General features: G+C 36.1%; 1 protein-coding gene across 2 annotated transcripts in view; it reads right to left on the bottom strand.

Moving 5' to 3' along the window:
* NAMPT (nicotinamide phosphoribosyltransferase) overlaps positions 1–18,370 on the bottom strand; it is a 43,005-nt gene extending 24,635 nt beyond the window's left edge. Inside the window, exons 1-3 of one of the 2 annotated variants that reach the window (XM_074268357.1) lie at positions 18,139–18,370; positions 5,294–5,450; positions 2,893–2,996 (exon numbers count right to left, since the gene is read on the bottom strand). In XM_074268357.1, coding sequence (XP_074124458.1) covers positions 2,893–2,996; positions 5,294–5,450; positions 18,139–18,195 — 318 coding nt within the window. In that variant the 5' untranslated portion in view covers positions 18,196–18,370. Of the gene's footprint in view, positions 1–2,892; positions 2,997–5,293; positions 5,451–16,416; positions 16,441–18,138 lie in introns of those variants that run through there. The other variant, XM_074268358.1, reaches the window with a different exon arrangement.
* Positions 18,371–18,952: the final 582 nt, after the last annotated feature.

Genomic DNA, 18,952 nt, shown 5'->3' with positions numbered 1-18,952 from the left:
TTTTATCATATGAATGATTATACTTTATCACATCAAAATAAATATATCATTTCAAAATTACAATAATATGTGGCATAGAAATAAATTCTTTAATATTCTGTGGAAAAATATTTTAGAGTAATGTTGCTGGAATGTGCAGCTAGTAACAAATTCACGTAAAAAACCTATTAGTTGCTCCTTTAATTTTAAGGTAAAAACAAAGAACTTAAATTGTGACATTTCCAAAAATATATCCTTTCCTGCCATATATGATATAAATATAAAATGACCACAGGTAGGTTGTACTACAAAGAAAAATAAAGTAATTTCTTCTGAAGATGGGAAAAGATCATCTTAAACACTTTCTTTTGTTGAGAGAAAGAAGCTAATTATGTTTTGCTTTTTAATCTTTTAATAACAGATGAAAGAACTTATAGGAAAGGAAATTACCATTAACTCACAGAACTGGAAGGCCATTCAGTACAACAAAGAGCTCTTCTATATACTCCAATATACTCCAAGTCATCCATATATTGCTAGAAAATTTTCCTTTAGTGAAAGGTAACGTATCCCAAGTCACCCCTTCTACTTATGAATAACTCCTAAGTAGTAACAAGTTTTATTTGCTTCTGTAATTCTACCTACTGCTTTTAGTTTTGCCCTCTTAGGTCCTGTAGAACTTAAAAGACTCTCTCCCTTAAATATACTCTTCTTCAACCTAAACCTCACAAGTTGCTGTAATTGAGTCCTCATTTGGTATGATAGCGAAGCCCCTTTGCCATCCTCGTAACTTTCCTCCTGCTAATCAATGTCCTTCCTGAAATTACTACTCAGAACAAAATATAATATTCATTATATGGTCTTATAAGGTAAGGAGAGATTAGTATTATCCCCTCTCTAGTTCTAAAGCAATTTAAGACTGCATTACCTTTTTTTTTTTTTTTGGGGGGGGGGGGTTGAGGCTTGCCCAGGGTCACACAGCTAGGAACTGTTAAGTGTCTGAGGCCAGATTTGAACTCAGGTCCTCCTGACTTCTGAGCTGGTACTCTAGCCATTGCACCATCTAACTTTTTTGTCTTTTTTAATCACACTGACAAATTTTGCAATCCACTAAAACTCACAGATCTTTTTCTGATAACCTAGTCTGATAGCCTTCTGCCTAGTCTTGCCTTCCCAATATATTATCTACGAAAGTTGATTAATAAAACAAATAAAAAACAAAACCTTAAATAAAAACAAGAATTGAGTATTCAAGGCAAATGGGACTGTTATCACCCTTATCCTGAATAACATAACTCTTATAAAAGTACTCTAATATCATCTTAACTTTAATTAGCAGGCCTTTGCCAATTGGCAAGCTTGTAATCTACTAAAACCCAGTAAATCTACTAAATCTACTAAAACACACATATACAGCCAAACAAAAAAAATCATACCATTTAGTGATGTCTCAACATCTTGTACTTTGGTTTTAAAAAATCAACTGCTAAAGCAGCAGTTCCAAATCTGGCTACACATACGAATTTAATTTTTAAAAAAGGACAACAACAATAACAACAAAAACTATTACTAGTCTATTAAATTCCATCTCATTAGAGTTAGCCTCTTGTTCTACCAAGTTTTTTCTGAATACCTAAGTGGTTAGCTGGCTCTCTCAACGACATGTAATTTTAAATTTGAAAAGCCTATTATTTTTTAATGGGCATTCTAGTCTTTCCTAGAGAGCAAGACATAGACCCAGGTTTGACCTAATTGAATTTCTTGACTCTTTGTAGTTCTTCTCTCCTAAGCCTTTGACTTTAAGATTCATTAAGCTATCTGACATGTATTTTTCCAAACTTTATGCAGATAAAACTAAATTAATGATAAATCAAGAAAAATTTTAGAAGTCTGAAATATGTGTTTTGATGAGTCAGAGCAAGATGGTTAATAAAAGTAAATGATAAGTAGGTATGAAAAAATATATTACAAAAAATAAGTATATATAATTAGAGAATGCAGGAAATTATCAGACCATTTTCATACAATAAACAGAATATCATTTAGGAAATGGTTGTTATGCTATCCCTATATACAAGTTACATTGGAAACATATATATTTATGACACATAACTATATACAAATGCATAGGTATGCACACATATCTATGAAGAAAATCAATAGAGCAAATAAAATTCTCATTATTTACTTTCAGAAAAAAATCACTTTGAAAAAAATTAAGTGTTATACAGATGAAATAGTACATTCTTCTAAGCTCTTAGAGCTTCAAGTAATAGATTCATTCATATATTAAAAGCTAGTAACCATTATAGAGAAAATAAAATACAGCAAAAACTTCACCCAACTTTAGCCCATCCCAAAAGAAACTGATGTGCTATGAATTTTAAATAGTAAAAAACCCATCATGTTAATAAAAATGAAAGTTGCAGATAACCCAAAGGTTAACAAATATACATGTTGTCCACATCTAAGTTGCAGAATATGATGACAACAATTCATGTGTAAGAAATAGCCTTAGAAATATCATTAAAAAAAAAAAAAGTTTAGTTGATTATGTAGCAAGAGTAAAGGATAACAACTTTTAAGTGTTGCAGTAGTATCCACAAAATCACAAAACATAAAAAATACTAAAAGGCCTCCAGCATGATGAACAGACATTTTGAAAAAATGTAGACAAAAATCTTTACTGCAATCTTTACTAACAGAGAAAATAACTTATACTGTTATACTTTGATAATAAGAAATCTACTGAACTATTTTAAAATTATGTTCACCATAACCACTTTTCCCATAGCTTTTGGATTCAAGACACAAAATAATCATGAATCTAAGAATTATCTTTTCATTCTAAGTCCCTCTGTGAGAGTCCTTGAATTAAAAAAACAACAACAACAACAACAACACAATTTTTACCTCAAGAATATAACTCCATCCCTTTTCATTAAAGACATCATCTTGAAAATGCTCTCTGTAGACCTCTTTGGCTTCCTGGATTTTTTCTTTGGTCACTACTTTGCCTAAAAATAATAAACAACTCCTGTTTATGTTGCTAAAAGGATTTCATGTGCTACTTTTGCCTAAAATGTCTGTTCTGGGGTTAACCTCTGAAATATTGTCCCCATTTTACAGACAGAAGAAACAAGAACTGAGAATTTAAATTACTCATCCAGAGCCAATGGCAGAGCTGGAAAAGGAACTCAGAACTTCCAACTTCTAGTCTCTTGCTCTCTGCATAAAAGATAAATCTTTATTTTAATAGGGGATACTGTATATATGTACATACACACACACATATATATTTATATGCTCTTTTGTTATTTAACTATATACCATGCTTTTTACAAAAACTAAATTTGGGAGAATGATACAGCTGATATGCAATCTAATACATATCCCCAGGTGAACCTCTCCACCCTCAACCTCCCATTTTATTTGAGAAGAGTGGAGAGAGAATTGGATTACTTTAGGAACTGGCAACAGATTAACTATTTAGGTCACCAATTCTTATACAACCCATGTCACAGGAGACTGAAAGGCATTACCATCTGATGATGTTTGGTGGTCTATATGAAGTGAGTTGTTGGATTCAGTCCTGTTCTTGGTGGACAGATGTCCACAACAAAGCCATAACACCACCTGGCAACCTTGGTTGGCACTTAGCAGAGAAGCCAAGGATTGACTGTGATCTCTCCCAAACAGTGGTGAGGTACATTGGCAGGGCGGTGTGGGGAAAACTTGCACTGCTATCTGTGATGTACCTGCCCTGGGGTTAAAATAAAGGATTTCAGTCTCCAGGACTGGCAATCCAGTGACTTTCACAAATACTAATTTACCCAAATAATATAAATTTTTAAAAAATCTCTATTTTAAAGACACATTTATTTTGAAGAATTTAATCAAATGCCCTCTCAGTCTTTGGCAATTTCCAGTATGCAAGACAGTATCTGACTCATTAAAAATATTTGGGCTGGGGCAGTAATTGTTAATGATTTTAAACCTTTAAATTTTATTTAGGTCTGTTGTTAGTATGTTCTGAGTTGTCTAGTTTTAAACAACAATTCTAAGGAAATGAGACTATTATTTGCAAAGAATTTAGTATCAGAATTTATACTCAAGTCAGAAGATATTTTCATATTAGAGGATTATAAAACCTGAGATTTTCTGAGATGTGTGAATATCTTGGCAAAGAAATGTTAGTTCCTTTGAGGAACATTTAAATATTGTGAGACAAAGGACAGGGTGAGAAGGATAGTGAGTTGTATGAATGTGGGAGTGTGGAATAAAAAAGATAATGGGAAGGGATAAAAGGGAGTGAGGTGAGGAGAGGGCGATTTTATAAGTTTTATATTATTAGAATAATAATAACCATCAATGCTTAAATTCAAAAGCTTTAATTTTAAGATAAAGAATATAAAGTAGTCATTATAAATTATATTAGGTACTTATAATTTAAACATTTCCAGGCTAAAAATAAACTCATTGATATGAATTTATGTATTAGAAGAACATTAACATGACCATAATTTTTTTCTCCAAATTATAACTGAATTTTAAATTTTACAATATAAGGACTAAGTACCTTCAAAAGTTTGCTTTTGATATCAGAATAATAGTTATACAAAAAAATTTTCATAAAATGAAATATATAGAGTTAAGCTGGGGCTCTTTAACTTTTTTTGTATGTTTTATGGACTCCCCTTTAATATTTTGGTGAAGCCTATGGACCCCACTCAGAAGAAAGTTTTTAAATAAATAAAACAAAATAAACAGCATTACAATTTCAGATATAGGTTAGTGAAAATGGAGATTTAAAATTCTTCCCATTCAAGTCCATGGATCTCCTGAAATATATTTTTATATATCCAGGGCCTCCAAATAAATAACTTCTTGTTAAAAGGAAGATATAGTCAATATAGTAATAGTCAAAGAGTGAATAAAAGAAGCTTGAATTGTAAAGTTTAACTACTTTATAATACATATTTCTCATTCTTTTTTTTTTTCTTTCTCTGAGGCTGGGTTTAAGTGACTTGCCCAGGGTCACACTGCTAGGAAGTGTTAAGTATCTGAGACTAGATTTGAACTTGGGTCCTCCTGAATTCAAGGCTGGTGCTCTATCCATTGCGCCACCTGGCTGCCCCTTTTCTCATTCTAAAAAAAGTCAGCTGGAGAAAATTAATTTAGTAAACATCAAAAGTCAGACTGCTCAGAAAATGATTTTAACTATCAGAATTCAGCAAGATTGGAGAAAGAATTATGAAGGTTTATGTTAAGGGAGTGGCTTAAAAAAACATACTGGGAAAATAATAAATAATACCTTTTAAGTACTTATTAAGAATGTACTGCAACCCGTAAAATACAGTTTCCTCATATTTCACCTTCCTTACTTTGGAGTTTTCAGTCTTCTTTTCACGGCATTCAAAGTAGGAATAAACTTTGCTTGTGTTGGGTGGATATTGCTTATAGTGAGTAACCTATATAAAGAGAAGTATATTAGTAAAAAAGACACAATGACTAACATAAACAATTTTATAACAAAAAATTTAAAAGTATGAAATATTTCAAAGCTTGAAAAGAGAAAGCAAGATGAAGCAGTGGAAAGAATGATGTATTTGAATTTAGTCCTCTGCTAATTAGTATCTGTATGACCTCAGACAAATCACAATCTTATTCGCCTTAGTTTCCTCATCTGTAAAATGAGGGGGATGGAATAAGTAGATGAATTCTGAGGTAACTTACAGTTCTAAATCTACTACCCTAAAGAATTAAATTTGGTACAACTCCTTACTGACTCTTGATCAATCTGAATATTATGTTGAAGGCTACTATATGAAATTCATACATTAGGGGGAAAAAGTTTACATAAGAATTCAGTCCCTAATCTTGGCAGCTGGGTGGTACAATAGATAGGTCTTGAACTTAGGTCTTCCTGACTCCAGGTCCAGCAGTCTAAGTTCAAATATGGCCTTAGACACTTACTAGCTGTATGACAGGGAGCAAATCACTTAATCCTATTTGGCCCAGTTTCTTAATCTATAAAATGATCTGGAGAAGAAAATGTCAAGCTATCCCAGTAACTTTGCTAAGAAAACCCCAAATACTGTCACAGAATCAGTCATGACTGAAAACGACTAAACAATCAGTCCCTAATATAGAACACACCACCATTTAACTTTATAAATTTACTTAGAACAAACTTTTAAGTGCTTGTCCAAAAACTAAGATCTTATTAGAATTAAAAAAAAAAGGGGGGGGGCAGCTAGGTAGCGCAGTGGATAGAGCACCAGCCTTGAATTCAGGAGGACCTGAGTTCAAATGTGTCTCAGACACTTAACACTTCCTAGCTGTGTGACCCTGGGCAAGTCACTTAACCCCAGCTTCGGGGGGCGGGGGGGGGGGGGAGATTAAAAAAAAAAACAACTTTATGTTTCAAGAATTTAGGTGACAGAACAAGATTTTTCTGCTTTTGTTTCATAAAAAAATTGTAAGTGGTAACTAGACTAATTTTAAATAGAATTTTCAGTGCCCAAATATGCTTTGTCATATTAATAGTACCATTTCACCAATACAAAAAAATGGAAATTATATTCATTTTCACAGCAGTAAAGTAAGAATATACTAACTTGCTGCCTAACAAATTAGATAGTTAGATTTTTTTTTTTTTTTTGGCTGAGGCAGTTGGGGTTAAGTGACTTGCCTAGGATTATACAGCTAGGAAGCATTAAGTGTCTGTCTGAGGCCGAATTTGAACTCAGGTCCTCCTGACTTTGGGGCTGGTGTTCTATCCATTGCACCACCTAGCTATCCCTGGCAGAAAGGACTTTCAAAAATAAATGAAAAGAACAATACTATAAGCCTAAAATTTCCATATAGCTAAAGAGAATATCATGCAACAATTCTGATCAATACATTTTTAAAATTGTGAAAATAAACATTTCCAAAGATAATAGGAAAAAACATACTCTCCAATTGTGTGTTCTTTTTTCCCTGAGTTGAAGTGGGAAAAATTTCATCACCTGGTGACTAACTTCTGGCCACCGGTTTATGAAAGAGTATAGTTATATGAAGCTAGGACAACATTACCCCTAAAGAATTGGATTTGAGGGGTAAGAGTCAGTACAGTTGGACCAAAGTTCTAGCTTTGCTACACAGTATCTAACCTTTCTGAATGTCAGCTTCTTTACCTTAGAAGCTAGTTAACACTTTCATTTCTTCACAGAAATGTTGCAAGAAATAAATAAGAATATTTATAAAGCACAACATATTCACATTTGTATATGACACCTTGTAGATATCTATATCTATATAAGAAGACAACCCTGTTAGTTCATTGGTATCAGTAATTCCCAGGGAAAGAAATCCTCTATCCTAATGTAAATAAATATCTGCTCTTCAATTTAGTCTTAGCTTTGCCTGGGGTATCAAGAATACAAGTGACTTGCCCACAATAACATAACCAGTAGATCAGATATTTTATTTGAGACCAGGTTTAACTGACTCTAAGGCCAACTCTGTATCCAAGACATAATGCTGCCTCTTAATGTATATGAAGATACTTTAAAAAAAAAAAAAAATTATTTGGGAGCAAGTAGAAAAGAAACAGGGAAAGAAAAAATATCTTTAATATAATGAAATTATTAAAAAAAAAACTCCTGATATGAAGAAAAATCTTGTGAAAATGATTAGAATTTTGAAGTTAACTCAAATACACACACTCACACACACTGATATACTGATAAAGGGCTAGATATTTTGTGGATAATGTATTCATCAGTAGAAGGAAAGTATTATGGACAAAGTAAGGATTGTTTATTTTATATCCTAGATTCTGGACCAGATAGAATAGGTAGCATACAAGCATCCGTTGGGACAAACTTGGGAGTACCATGGAGGTCACTTCTCCCTGAGTTCAAATGTGGCTTCAGGAACTTGCTAGCTGTGATGATAGGCAATTCAATTAGTGCTATATGCCTCAGTTTCCTCAACTGGAAATGGCAAACCATTTCACTGTCTTTGCCAAGAAAATCCCAGATGGGTCACAAAGAGTTGAACACAACTGAAGTGATTTTAAAATAAAACAATTATGCTTTTCATGATTCTAAAACTCTATATGGTATTTAAAAGAAAACTCTCTAGTGATATTTTATAAAACAAATAAAATTTTACAAAACATTCATAAGAATGCTGCTTAGTCAAATTGTCTTGTCTATAAATTAAATAGCATTTAGAAAAATACAATACTGATCATACTCAAATGTTTGAACAAGAATTCTGAAATAAACTGAGGGCAAAGCCAATTTTTTTTAACCTGTGTCTAACATAATGCTAAGTATCTAGCAGTTACTTAATGACTGCTGAACAAGTGAATCCAATTTTTAAAAAATTAAGCCCTTTGTAATGATTTAAAAAAAAAAAATCAGTCAAGTAGACTGGACAATGACTTTGAGCACAACACATTTAACAACTTGGCATGGATCAGCTAACTTCCCAACCAGAAGTTTACATAGCAGCAAAATGGTATTTGTGTCTATATGTAAACCTGTATCTGATGGTGTCTAAAAAGATTTTTCTCTTTCTTTCTTAGTTAGAAACTGGGCACATCTTGTGTAGATGTACTCACAGTGCAGAGATCTGCCATACCATGTAGATGATCTAGTATATGTAACTTATGAATTAAGAGTTACTTTGGAATACTGAAAGGTTAAGTGATTTGGCAGCAAGATGGAGTAGTGGATAGACCTGGGCCTGAAGGCAGGAAGACCTGCTTTTATAATTAGCCTTGGATACTTACCGGATTTATAACCCTGGGTAAGTCACTCAAAATCTGTTTGTCTCAGTTTCCTCAATTGTAAAATGGAGATAAGGGATTGTCCTGAAGATCAAATAAGATATTTGTAAAGTGTTTAATGTGCCTGGCACATAGTAGGTACTATATAAGCATTTGTTATCTTCCCTTCTCTTCCTCTTTGGCCCATAAGGACCTGAATCCAAGTCTTTCTGATGACAAGACTGGCTCTCCATTCACAATGTTTCATTGCTTGTCACTGCTTTTTAAAAGCCAAAAATAGCTTATTTTCTAAGTTATGATGCATAAAAGCAGGAACTTAGTACAAATTGTTCTAACATACAACTTAAGAGATGATTAGCTAGTTTTTCTAGATCCCTGGCTTAATCCCTTTCTTTTCATCAATTAGGCCACAGGTTCAAGGGAAATTCATACAAATCAATTTTGCAAATTTCTAAGTAGTACCTGAAAAATATGAGAGCTAGGAGATTATCAAAATCAACCCAATAATTTTATAGACCAGAAACCTTGAAAGGTTAGCTTAAGGTCACAAAGCTAGGATCTAGAACAAGCAATTGAATCCAGACTCATTCTAAATCCAATTATCTGTGCGCCATGTTACATGGTTCTTGAAAAAGGGGTGAAAGGACAAGATTATTATTGTTCACTTGTGTCTAAATCTTCATGAACCCATTTGGGGTTTTCCTGGCAAAGATGCTGGAGTGTTTGGCCATTTCCTTCTCCAGCTTATTTTACATATGACAAAAATGAAGCAAATAGGGTTAAGTGACTTACCCAGGGTCACAGAAAGGAAAAAAAAGTTAACACAAATAGTGGAAATTTATAGATTATTCCCCCTAAGGTCCTAGTTTGATACCTCAGAGTGATATAGAGGTGACCTGACATAGTCAGGGTTCTCAAAGGCTATGCAATAGTACTTCCAACTAGTCTTATTATATAGGAAAAGCTTCAAATACAACCCCCATGACAGAACTGTGTATCCACCATACTGGAATCAGTTTAAGTTTGGAGGCTCTTTGCCAGACTACCAAATTAATTGTATATAAATGTTTGTGTTTGCATGTGTTTAAGTGTGCATGAAACCCAGAGAAAACCTATTTGTTAAAGCACAGGATGGGGTAAACTATATTAGAAGATTACCAGTAGTTAAGAAATCAGATATCTTTTAAATATGTTAATATATGATAATGACCATAACAAGAGAATAATCACACAATGGAAGGAAGCACTGATAAAGAAAATAGAAAAATCTTTCCCAAGGAAGGACATCCCTAGGAATGGCTCTATATCACTCTAGATAGACAAGTTTTAATCTATATATACCTGTAACAAAAAGCATAACCTATACTTGTTTCTCCATATGTTAACATAGAATTATGGCCAGAGAAGAGCTGGACACATACATACAGCTTGGTGTAGGAAAGTACTTTAACAACAGGGAAACAATCAAGGCTTGAAAATGGTAGTGATGGTTAAATGGGAGGATAATACTCTGTCTTATTGAGGGAGAGGAAGTAATTGCAAGCAAAAATAACTTCCTGATTGTGAAGGATTAATTGAGGGGTTGAAAGGGGAGAAGAGAGAAGGTCGAAAAGGGAGTAGTGGAAAGGAGAGAAAGAATCTTAAGGAGGTGTTTGAGGTGTCTCAAATTGCCTAGAAGGCAATTTGAAGAATCAGTTGTGAGTTGTGGTACATGAATGCAATACAATTATTTTTAGGCAATGACAATTTCAAGAAATATTCAGGAGCATGAACTGATACACAGTGAAGTGAGGAGGACCAAGAGAACAATTTTTATAAAGATACTAATACACTATAAGACTCTGGATGAAGGATATTATCTATCTCCTGACAAAGAGAGATGATGGATACAAGGTACAGAAAAAGATATGTTTAGACATGGTCCCGGTCTAGATTCAGTTTTGCTTGATAATGCTTACTCATTTTGTGTTGAGTTTTTTTTTCTCTTGGTTTTTTATTAAGTAGGGGTTGAGGGTAAAGATGGAAGGTTAGCATAGTAAAGCAAAAAAAAAAAAAAAAAAAAAGCCATTGTGTTACATTAAATACACACACACACACACACACACACACACACACACACACACACACACACACACACACACACACTCTCTCTCTCTCTCACTCACTCTAAAGAGTGGATGTCCTGAAGAAGCATAGATAAGCATGACAGTTTTGAAAATAATGTACAGACTTTAATATTCTTAAAAAGAATAAGTGGCATGAAATGAAAATTTGTGATTTCATGCACAGCAGTTTAATTTCTACTGTGTTTGTATGGAAATACTCATTTTAAGTTTTTAAGTTCAGAGTAAAAAACTACTTTTAAAAACAGTATATGACTTACTCCAGGAAAAGATGGACTATTATAGAAATTACCTCTGGTATAAGATGTAGTCCTTCAAATAATTCTGGTTCCCTATTACAAATTAGTCTTGTTGTTGTTCAGTCATTTTAATCACATCTGATTCTTTGTGATCCCATTTGAGGTTTTCTTGGCAAAGATGCTGGTAGTGCTTTGTCATTTTCTTATCCAGGTCATTTTACAGAGGAGGAAACGGAGGTAAACAGAGTTAAGTGACTTGCTCAGGGTCACATACTAAGAATTGTCTGGGCCACATTTGAACTCAGGAAGATAAATTTAGTCTTCTTGACTCCAGGCCTGGCACTCTAGCCACTACATTACACTACCTAGCTGCCATTATATATCAGTACAAGGGTAATATTTTATCACATCTAGGTAGCATCAGTGCTATACTCTTTTGCATACTGTAAAATTTCTAGTCCAAATCTACAAAGAGAGTTTTCTTAATTATGAAGAATTACCCAAACAATTCAACAGTGAAGAGCAATAAAAGCACTGTACCCCAGAAGCTAGGTATGCTTTGATCCTCTTCTGAATTACATTTCAATTTCAAAACCACCTTATAAATATTTAAACTATATTAGCATATTTCTATGAAATCAAAGTCCAATTTTCTCAAAAGTATTTTTAAGGTTATCCCTAATTCAGACCATCACCTAATCAACAGCTTTCCTAGTATTATGGGAGTATATGGACAAAAGTTATTGTCATTCTATTCTATCTTTCCTACTTGACTTACCACTCAACAATTATATGCTAGGAAATATTTAGAGTCCATGATTTTATATCCCTAATCAATAGCAAAATACTCATTTTGTAAATATGTACATAACAGCATCTAAGTTTACCTACAGAAACATTAAGTGATGGCGTTCTAAATCATTATATAATACCGTTCTTCTCTGAAAGGTAATAGAAACTGGATTATTCAAACTTGGCTTTAGTACTATAAATAACCAAAAGAATTCTACTTAAGACTAGACTCTACAAAAAAAGAAATCATTGCAATCGGTTTTATTATGATAATTATTTCAAAAAACATTGAATGTATATTTGAAAGCCTTTAAGTTTAAAGCAATTTTATTTATTTGCTGAGGGAATTGGGATTAAGTGACTTGTCCAGGATCACATAGCCAATAAGTGTTAAGTGCCTGAAATCAAATTTGAACTCAGGTCCTCCTGACTGCAGGGCTAGTGCCCTATCTACTTGCACTAACTAGCTGTCCCCAGTTTATAGCAATTTAGTATCTGGATACATAGCTCTCCTTGTGCACTAGAATCATCTCATGACCAGCTGGGTGATTTGGAACAAATCATTTAAACTCTCTGGTCTTCAGATTTCTTAAAGAATAACATAAAAGAAAGATGGACTAGTTCACTGGATAATAGTCTTTTCAAATAGAAGAAACCCTTTTTAATGCATAAAAGTTTCACACTCTTAAGATAGCAATTTTACTATTAGTACATTGACTGATAAAAGAGAATAAGGCTAATATGAATTTATAAATGCTTTTAAATAAGTTTTTACTTTGTTACTTATACCTACATAATTAGAAAAATAATAATACATGCATTACTAGATACTGATTACACTTCAGAAATGTTTGCTTATTTGTTACACTAAGTTATAATAGGGGGTGGGGGAGAGGGTGTGGAAACTAAGGTTTGAAATGCCAATGCTAGGTGCACAAGAGCTACTGAGAAACTGAGGCTTGGCTAGCGTCACATAGTAACAGAGTCAGATTTTCGGTCTTTCTGATGTCAAATATAACATTGTAGCTAATATGCTATATGGGGCTTGTTATGAAGAAATTATTTTGTTAATATAAGGTTCAGTCTGAAACAGAATAAAGTAGGAAATGGGAGAAAAAAAGCTCTCATTCACCTGTTCCTTGATTCTAAATAAATCAGGCATTTTGATCAGGAGCTCCATTCATTTGTTAGCATTGAATTATGAGGGTCACACATAATAATAATGATTGCTAATGTTATTACATATTTTAGAAAAAGCTTTATTTACATTATTTCACTTAATGGTAAAACCTATCCTATGAGGTAGACATTGTAAGTATGTATTATGTAAAACTTTCAAGGAATATAGCTATTTAGCAGAAACAGACAAATAGTCAAAGCAGTACCAACTGCCAGTCATTTGGGAAGAAGAAAATGAAAAAAACCAGATTCTTTCTGAGGAAAAAGGGAAGAATCTTAATGGGGTTGGGAGTAAATTCCTGGCAGGACTAGCTTGCATGCCTACATAGAATTCCCATTCCTACCCCAATCCCCATCTCCAAAGATATTGCTTCCTTTATACTATCTTCTACTTTATTTTGTTATTGTCTGAATTTCACTAATTCTAAAGTTGATTTAGTCAGCATCCTCCTTTAAGAATTTAGAAATCCTAAGAAACTAACATCTGGCTATAACAGTGTTTCTATGAAAAACCAAATTCCAAGTTGTAAAAAAACAACAACAACAACAACAACAATTTAATAAATTACTTTTTTATAACCTAAATTAAAGACAAACTGTACTTGACATGAGATTTAAGTTACAAAGCTGTTTAAAACTGTATACTGACTCAGTACGGTTTTTAAGCAATATACAGACTGCTGTCTGATCTTGGGGGGGGGGTTAAAAAAAAAAAAAAACCCAACAACCTAATCAGTGTATGTAAGAAGATTCAAGTAAGATTTAGCTACTTCCAGCTAAATCTTTTTACTTTTATCTATTAGATTCTTTCCACTAGTGGAAAGTCATAAACCTGAACAGTATGTTGAAGTCTGGGTTCAAGACACTTAGATAAACCATTAAGAAAAAAAGTTTGATGTTCATATCTTAGGGAGGAATAAAGTTTGTTCATTTTCAAGATTCCCCAATCCCAAGATGATACACCATAAGCATGTTCCCACTAAACATTACTGCCTGGTCTAGCAAACTGTGAATATGCTCAAGTGAGTTATTCATTCCTTTTCCATTTTGGTATGATGATAGGAGTTAAGACAAGCAGTTCTATTTTATGACTGGTTCCTTAAGATTCTTGGGAGAAAAATAGATATCTTATACATCAATGTATATCTTAGACACAAGAATAATGATGAAAAAGAGACAAAAATGCAGTAACAGGATCAACAGGTAAACAGGTTACAGAAATACACATACTCATGTAGCACAAAATTCCTGTTTTAATCGTGGATCAATTGCTCTAAAATCTTACATATTGAAGAAAATTTTAGCTAGTGGTCTCCACTAAAATTAACTCAGGATAATGTATATCTCTATATGCAAATCATGGTCACATACCACTTTCAGGCAATCTCAAAATTAAATTGTTCATTATTCCCATCTGAAAAAGGAAGCAACATTTTAGAGAGAGGGCTTTTCCTCTATATAACTTTTGAAACATTGTCTCTCAACTGCTAGGAAAAACAGTCAAGTTGAAAATCAGCAAAGGAGACCACCAGAAATGATCACAAACTATTAGTCATCACAGTTTAAAAAAACTATACCTACACATCATTAGATCAAAAGTTGTTTGTAAAATTTTAAAAAATATTCAGTTTTACACCAATATTTAGTTAGGCTTATAAAGTCCAATAATGAAGAGCAGCAATTCATGGTGGGTAGCAAAGTAGGTTTTGAGTCAGAATAGGGGTACAAATTTCACCTGAGACATTTACTTGGTATGTAACTGTAGGCCTCAATTAATCTCCCTAAACTTCAGTTTCCCTATCTGTAAAATGGGGGGGGGAAATAGCACCTACCTGACAAGATTGTTATAAATATCAAATGGACTGTGATTGTGCAAAGCACTTTGTAAACCATAAATCTCTATATAAATGTTAGCTATTATTATAGAAAACCAAAATTTTAACCTATGAGATGATATGAAATTTGTTTCATAACCTTTCACTTGTCTTGTTTAGCACAAAACAGGCCTATTATCTCAAATGAAAAACATGTTAGATCATGTAAAGGAAAAAGACCAGAATATAAAATAATTGTTAATGGACATTTTACATAGTGTTTTATGTATATTATTTTATTTAAGCCAAATGAGTTTACATTTGCTACAGCTGTAGAAAGAAGTTTAAATGTTAAAGTACTAAGATACAGGAAAATAAACTGCTTAAAAAAAAAAAAAAGTAGCATACTAGAAAGTTATGGCTTGATTTGAAAGATACCTGAATAAAGAACCTTATAGAAACCAAGGGTGTGGATAAAGCTCTAGATCAGTAGTCTGATGTCAACATCAATATTTTCTAATCCTATCTCTACAACACATTCATTATTTAGCTGTGAAATCTTAGGCAAATGATTTCTCATAAGCAGAAAGAGTTGGTTATGAAATGGTTATGAACTCTTAGGGTCTTGTCGCAAATACTGGTATAATTCTTGTTTTAAGTAATACAGTATAAATCTGCCTTGTTAGGAGATTAGAAAATATTAGTTTAATATAGTTTATAATTGTGCTAAAAATAATGTGAAACTACATTAAGTCACCATAAAAATGCATTATTGCCATATTTAGCTTTTATTAGAAGGCACTAAAGGAAAAAAAATAAAATATTAAGTGTTAAATCAATCTCTTTCATTTTTTTTAATGAAAGCAACATACTACATTTCCCTTATTATTAAAATGTATGTATTTTACAAGCTGAGTTAAGAAATAAATTCTTTTCTAATCTAAGCACTAAAATGTAACAATAGCTAACATTTACATAGAACTTTAAGGCTTGCAAAGTTATTTACATCTTATCTCATTTAAGCCCCACAACAACTCATTTAATAAATGAGGAAACTAAGGCCAGCTAAGTGTTTGAAGCAAGATTCAAATTCAGGTCTTTCTTAGACTCTTTCCACTGGTGGAAACTTAGATAACATTTAGCTGCCTTAATATGAATATACCTTCAGACAGCTAAGATAGTATAGTGGATAGAGTGCCAAGCTTAAAGTCAGAAAGACTCATCCACTTCTCTGAGTTCAAATGACTCATTGACTTTCTAGCTGCAAGACTCTGGGCAAGTTTGCCTCAGTTTCCTCATTTGTAAAATGAGCTAGAAAAAGAAATGGCAAATCATTCCAGTATCTTTACCAAGAAAACTCCAAATGGGGTCACCAAGATTTGGACAACTGAACAATAAGATGACTAATAACCACTTAATACACCTAAACATCACCATTAATCCAATGGAGCTATACTGATCTAACAACAATCTGATAATTTGTTCTAGAGTAGTGAGATACTTACTTTTAGCATTGAACAGCATGGATGGACTTTGAAATCGGAATTCTAACTTACTTCTACTAGATTTGGATCACAATTTCTGTTTTCTCAGGGGGCTGGACCAGATTACTTCTCAAGTCCTTTTCTGCTCTACATCTATGATCCTAGATCTCCTGGTAATGAAAAGCAGTACTATTCAAAACTTCACAGGCCTTACTGTGACCACTAAAACTACCTATGATTTTAGGTCTCGGAACATTTAAGTTTCTGAATTAGAAAACGTATGAAAATAACCTTGTCTAAGCCTCTGTCAGATTAAGGGAAAACACAAAATAAACAGCAGAATGATTTATATTAAGTAAAATATAATTCTTAATTATTAATTAGCTCTAATGTTCCAGTTGCTATATGAAGGGAATTATAGTTCAATTAAATATACTTAAGTCACCATTTATGTTAAAAACCTATATTTCTCAAGTCCAACGAACACACGAGTTTTTGTCCAAATAATATTGCATGTCTTTGAAGCGTCAGCCTAATAAAGCAGAACATGTACAATAATTTATGCTAAATTTACTTATTAGACATCCCTCTATTTTTGAAAGCACAAGTAATGGGGCAGCGTCAGTACACGTGTTTAATAAGTAATATTCAACTAAGCTGTGTCCTCTAGTATTAACTCCACAACCGTGAGGACTCCACTAGTTTCACTTTCTTTTCCTAACTTCTTTTTCCTAAAAGTTCAAACGAAACTTTCTGCCTCTTTAGAGGGCAAAGGACACTCCTCATGATGACAGACTGAAGTCAAACAGGGAAGAGTTCAGTGCACTGGAGCAAGGGATGAGAAGAAAGCAATAGCAACTTAGAGGGAGACACGCACTGGACTGAACAGACAATATCTCCTTATGCTCCTTTTAAATTTTTTTAAACCACATTCCTCCTCCTATTTCCTCCACCACCTCCCCATAACTTCTTTCAAGAGGGAGGTTATACCTGCTGATTACAAATTACTGCCTGAGAACAGAAACATTTTTTTTGCTCTGGTTCTTTTAAAGAGAGGAAAGTACAGGAAAGGAAAAATAAAAGTGGCTGAATTCCCCGAAGGGAAGGTCTGGAGAGTAAGGTAACTCCTTCCTTTCTCCGAAGCCAGGTGCGCCCGAGCTTCCCCCCCACCCCCGGACTGACCCGGGGAGGGGGGCAGCGGCGTAGGCAGACCCGGGGCCTCCCCCCGCCGCCGGCGCTGCAGCCGTTACCTAACTGACCCGCTTCCCCAGCAGGATGCCCGCCCTTCCTCCCTCCCTAGCTCGCTCGTTCGCTCGCACCCCAGGCCGGGCCTGGAGAGAAAGGGACGCGTTCCTGGGGAGGCCGGGGCGCGGGTCGGCGGAGGTGCGCATCCGTGCGCGGTCCCCTCCTCCTCGTCGCCCGGCCTCCCACGCCCCCTCCCCGCACCCCGCGCCGCCCCAACATCCCCTCCCCTCCCGCAGGCCCCGCCTCCTCCCCATCCATCGCAGTCAGGGAGCCCCGACCTCACCTGCCCCACTCGGGCGACAGCGGCCTCCCAGGGCCCCGGCTCTGGCCTCGGCCCGGGCCCCGAGCCGGCTCACCTGCCCCGGGCCCCCCGCTGCAGCGCAGCCTGCCCCCTCCCCCCCACTTCCCGGCCGCAGCTTCTCCACTCCGTCCGTCCACCCGCGTCTCCCGACCCTCCTCTCTTCGACCGTCACCTGCCCCCACCCCGAGCCCCAGTACCTTGTAAGAATCAGTGGCGAGAAGGATGTTGAACTCGGCTTCAGCCGCACAATTCATCTCGGGGCGGAGGGCGTGTGGGGGGAGGCGAGCCGCGGGCTCGTCGGCGCTGCGAGGAAGGGGAAAAATGGGCTTCGCCGCGCTCCGTTGCTTAAGTCACTGCACGGACCGAGGGGGGGGAGGGGGCGGAGAAGGAGGAGGGGAGGAGGTGGGGTGCAGGAGACGAAGCGGGAGTGGGAGCAGGAGCAGGAGGAGGGGTCGAGGGAGGGAGGGCGGGCCGGGATTGGGGAGGGGAAGAGCCGTGACGCCAGAGGAGGCGGCGGTCCGCGCGGCTCCCGAGCCGGAGCATTCGGCTCCTCCCCGCCCCATCTCTCCACCCCACCCCCCAGGGCGGGGAGCGCCGCGGAGGGCGGGGAGGACATGGCAAGGGGGTGAGAGGCGGAGCCGAGCGCACGCGATAGGATTCGGAGGTCAGGAGGAGGAAGCGGGGGACGGGCTGGACGTGAGGCACGCGCTTTTCCGCAGGGATGGCTGCCTCCCGCCCTCCCTCGGGGGCGCACGGTGTCCGCAGATAACCGGGGCAGCGGTCCCGGCACGTGACTCCTGAGAGACGCGCGAGCGCCCGCCTCCCCTTGTCTAGCGCAGGCTCCTGGGGGGGAGGGGGAGAAAAGGTTAGGGGAGGGGCTTCAAGCCTCGCCCGGTCTCCGAGCTGCCTTTTGGGTGGGGCGGGGCGGCTTGGGTAAGACTGTCCCTTGCCCTTTTTTCTTGCACCTCCTCAAATCACGCCACCGGGGTTGGGTGCTGAGCAGCAGCTAAT

Source organism: Sminthopsis crassicaudata, chromosome 5 (genome assembly GCF_048593235.1).
Source record: "Sminthopsis crassicaudata isolate SCR6 chromosome 5, ASM4859323v1, whole genome shotgun sequence".
Classification (NCBI taxonomy): Eukaryota; Metazoa; Chordata; class Mammalia; order Dasyuromorphia; family Dasyuridae; genus Sminthopsis; species Sminthopsis crassicaudata.
This window is presented reverse-complemented; position numbering and strand designations above follow the sequence as displayed.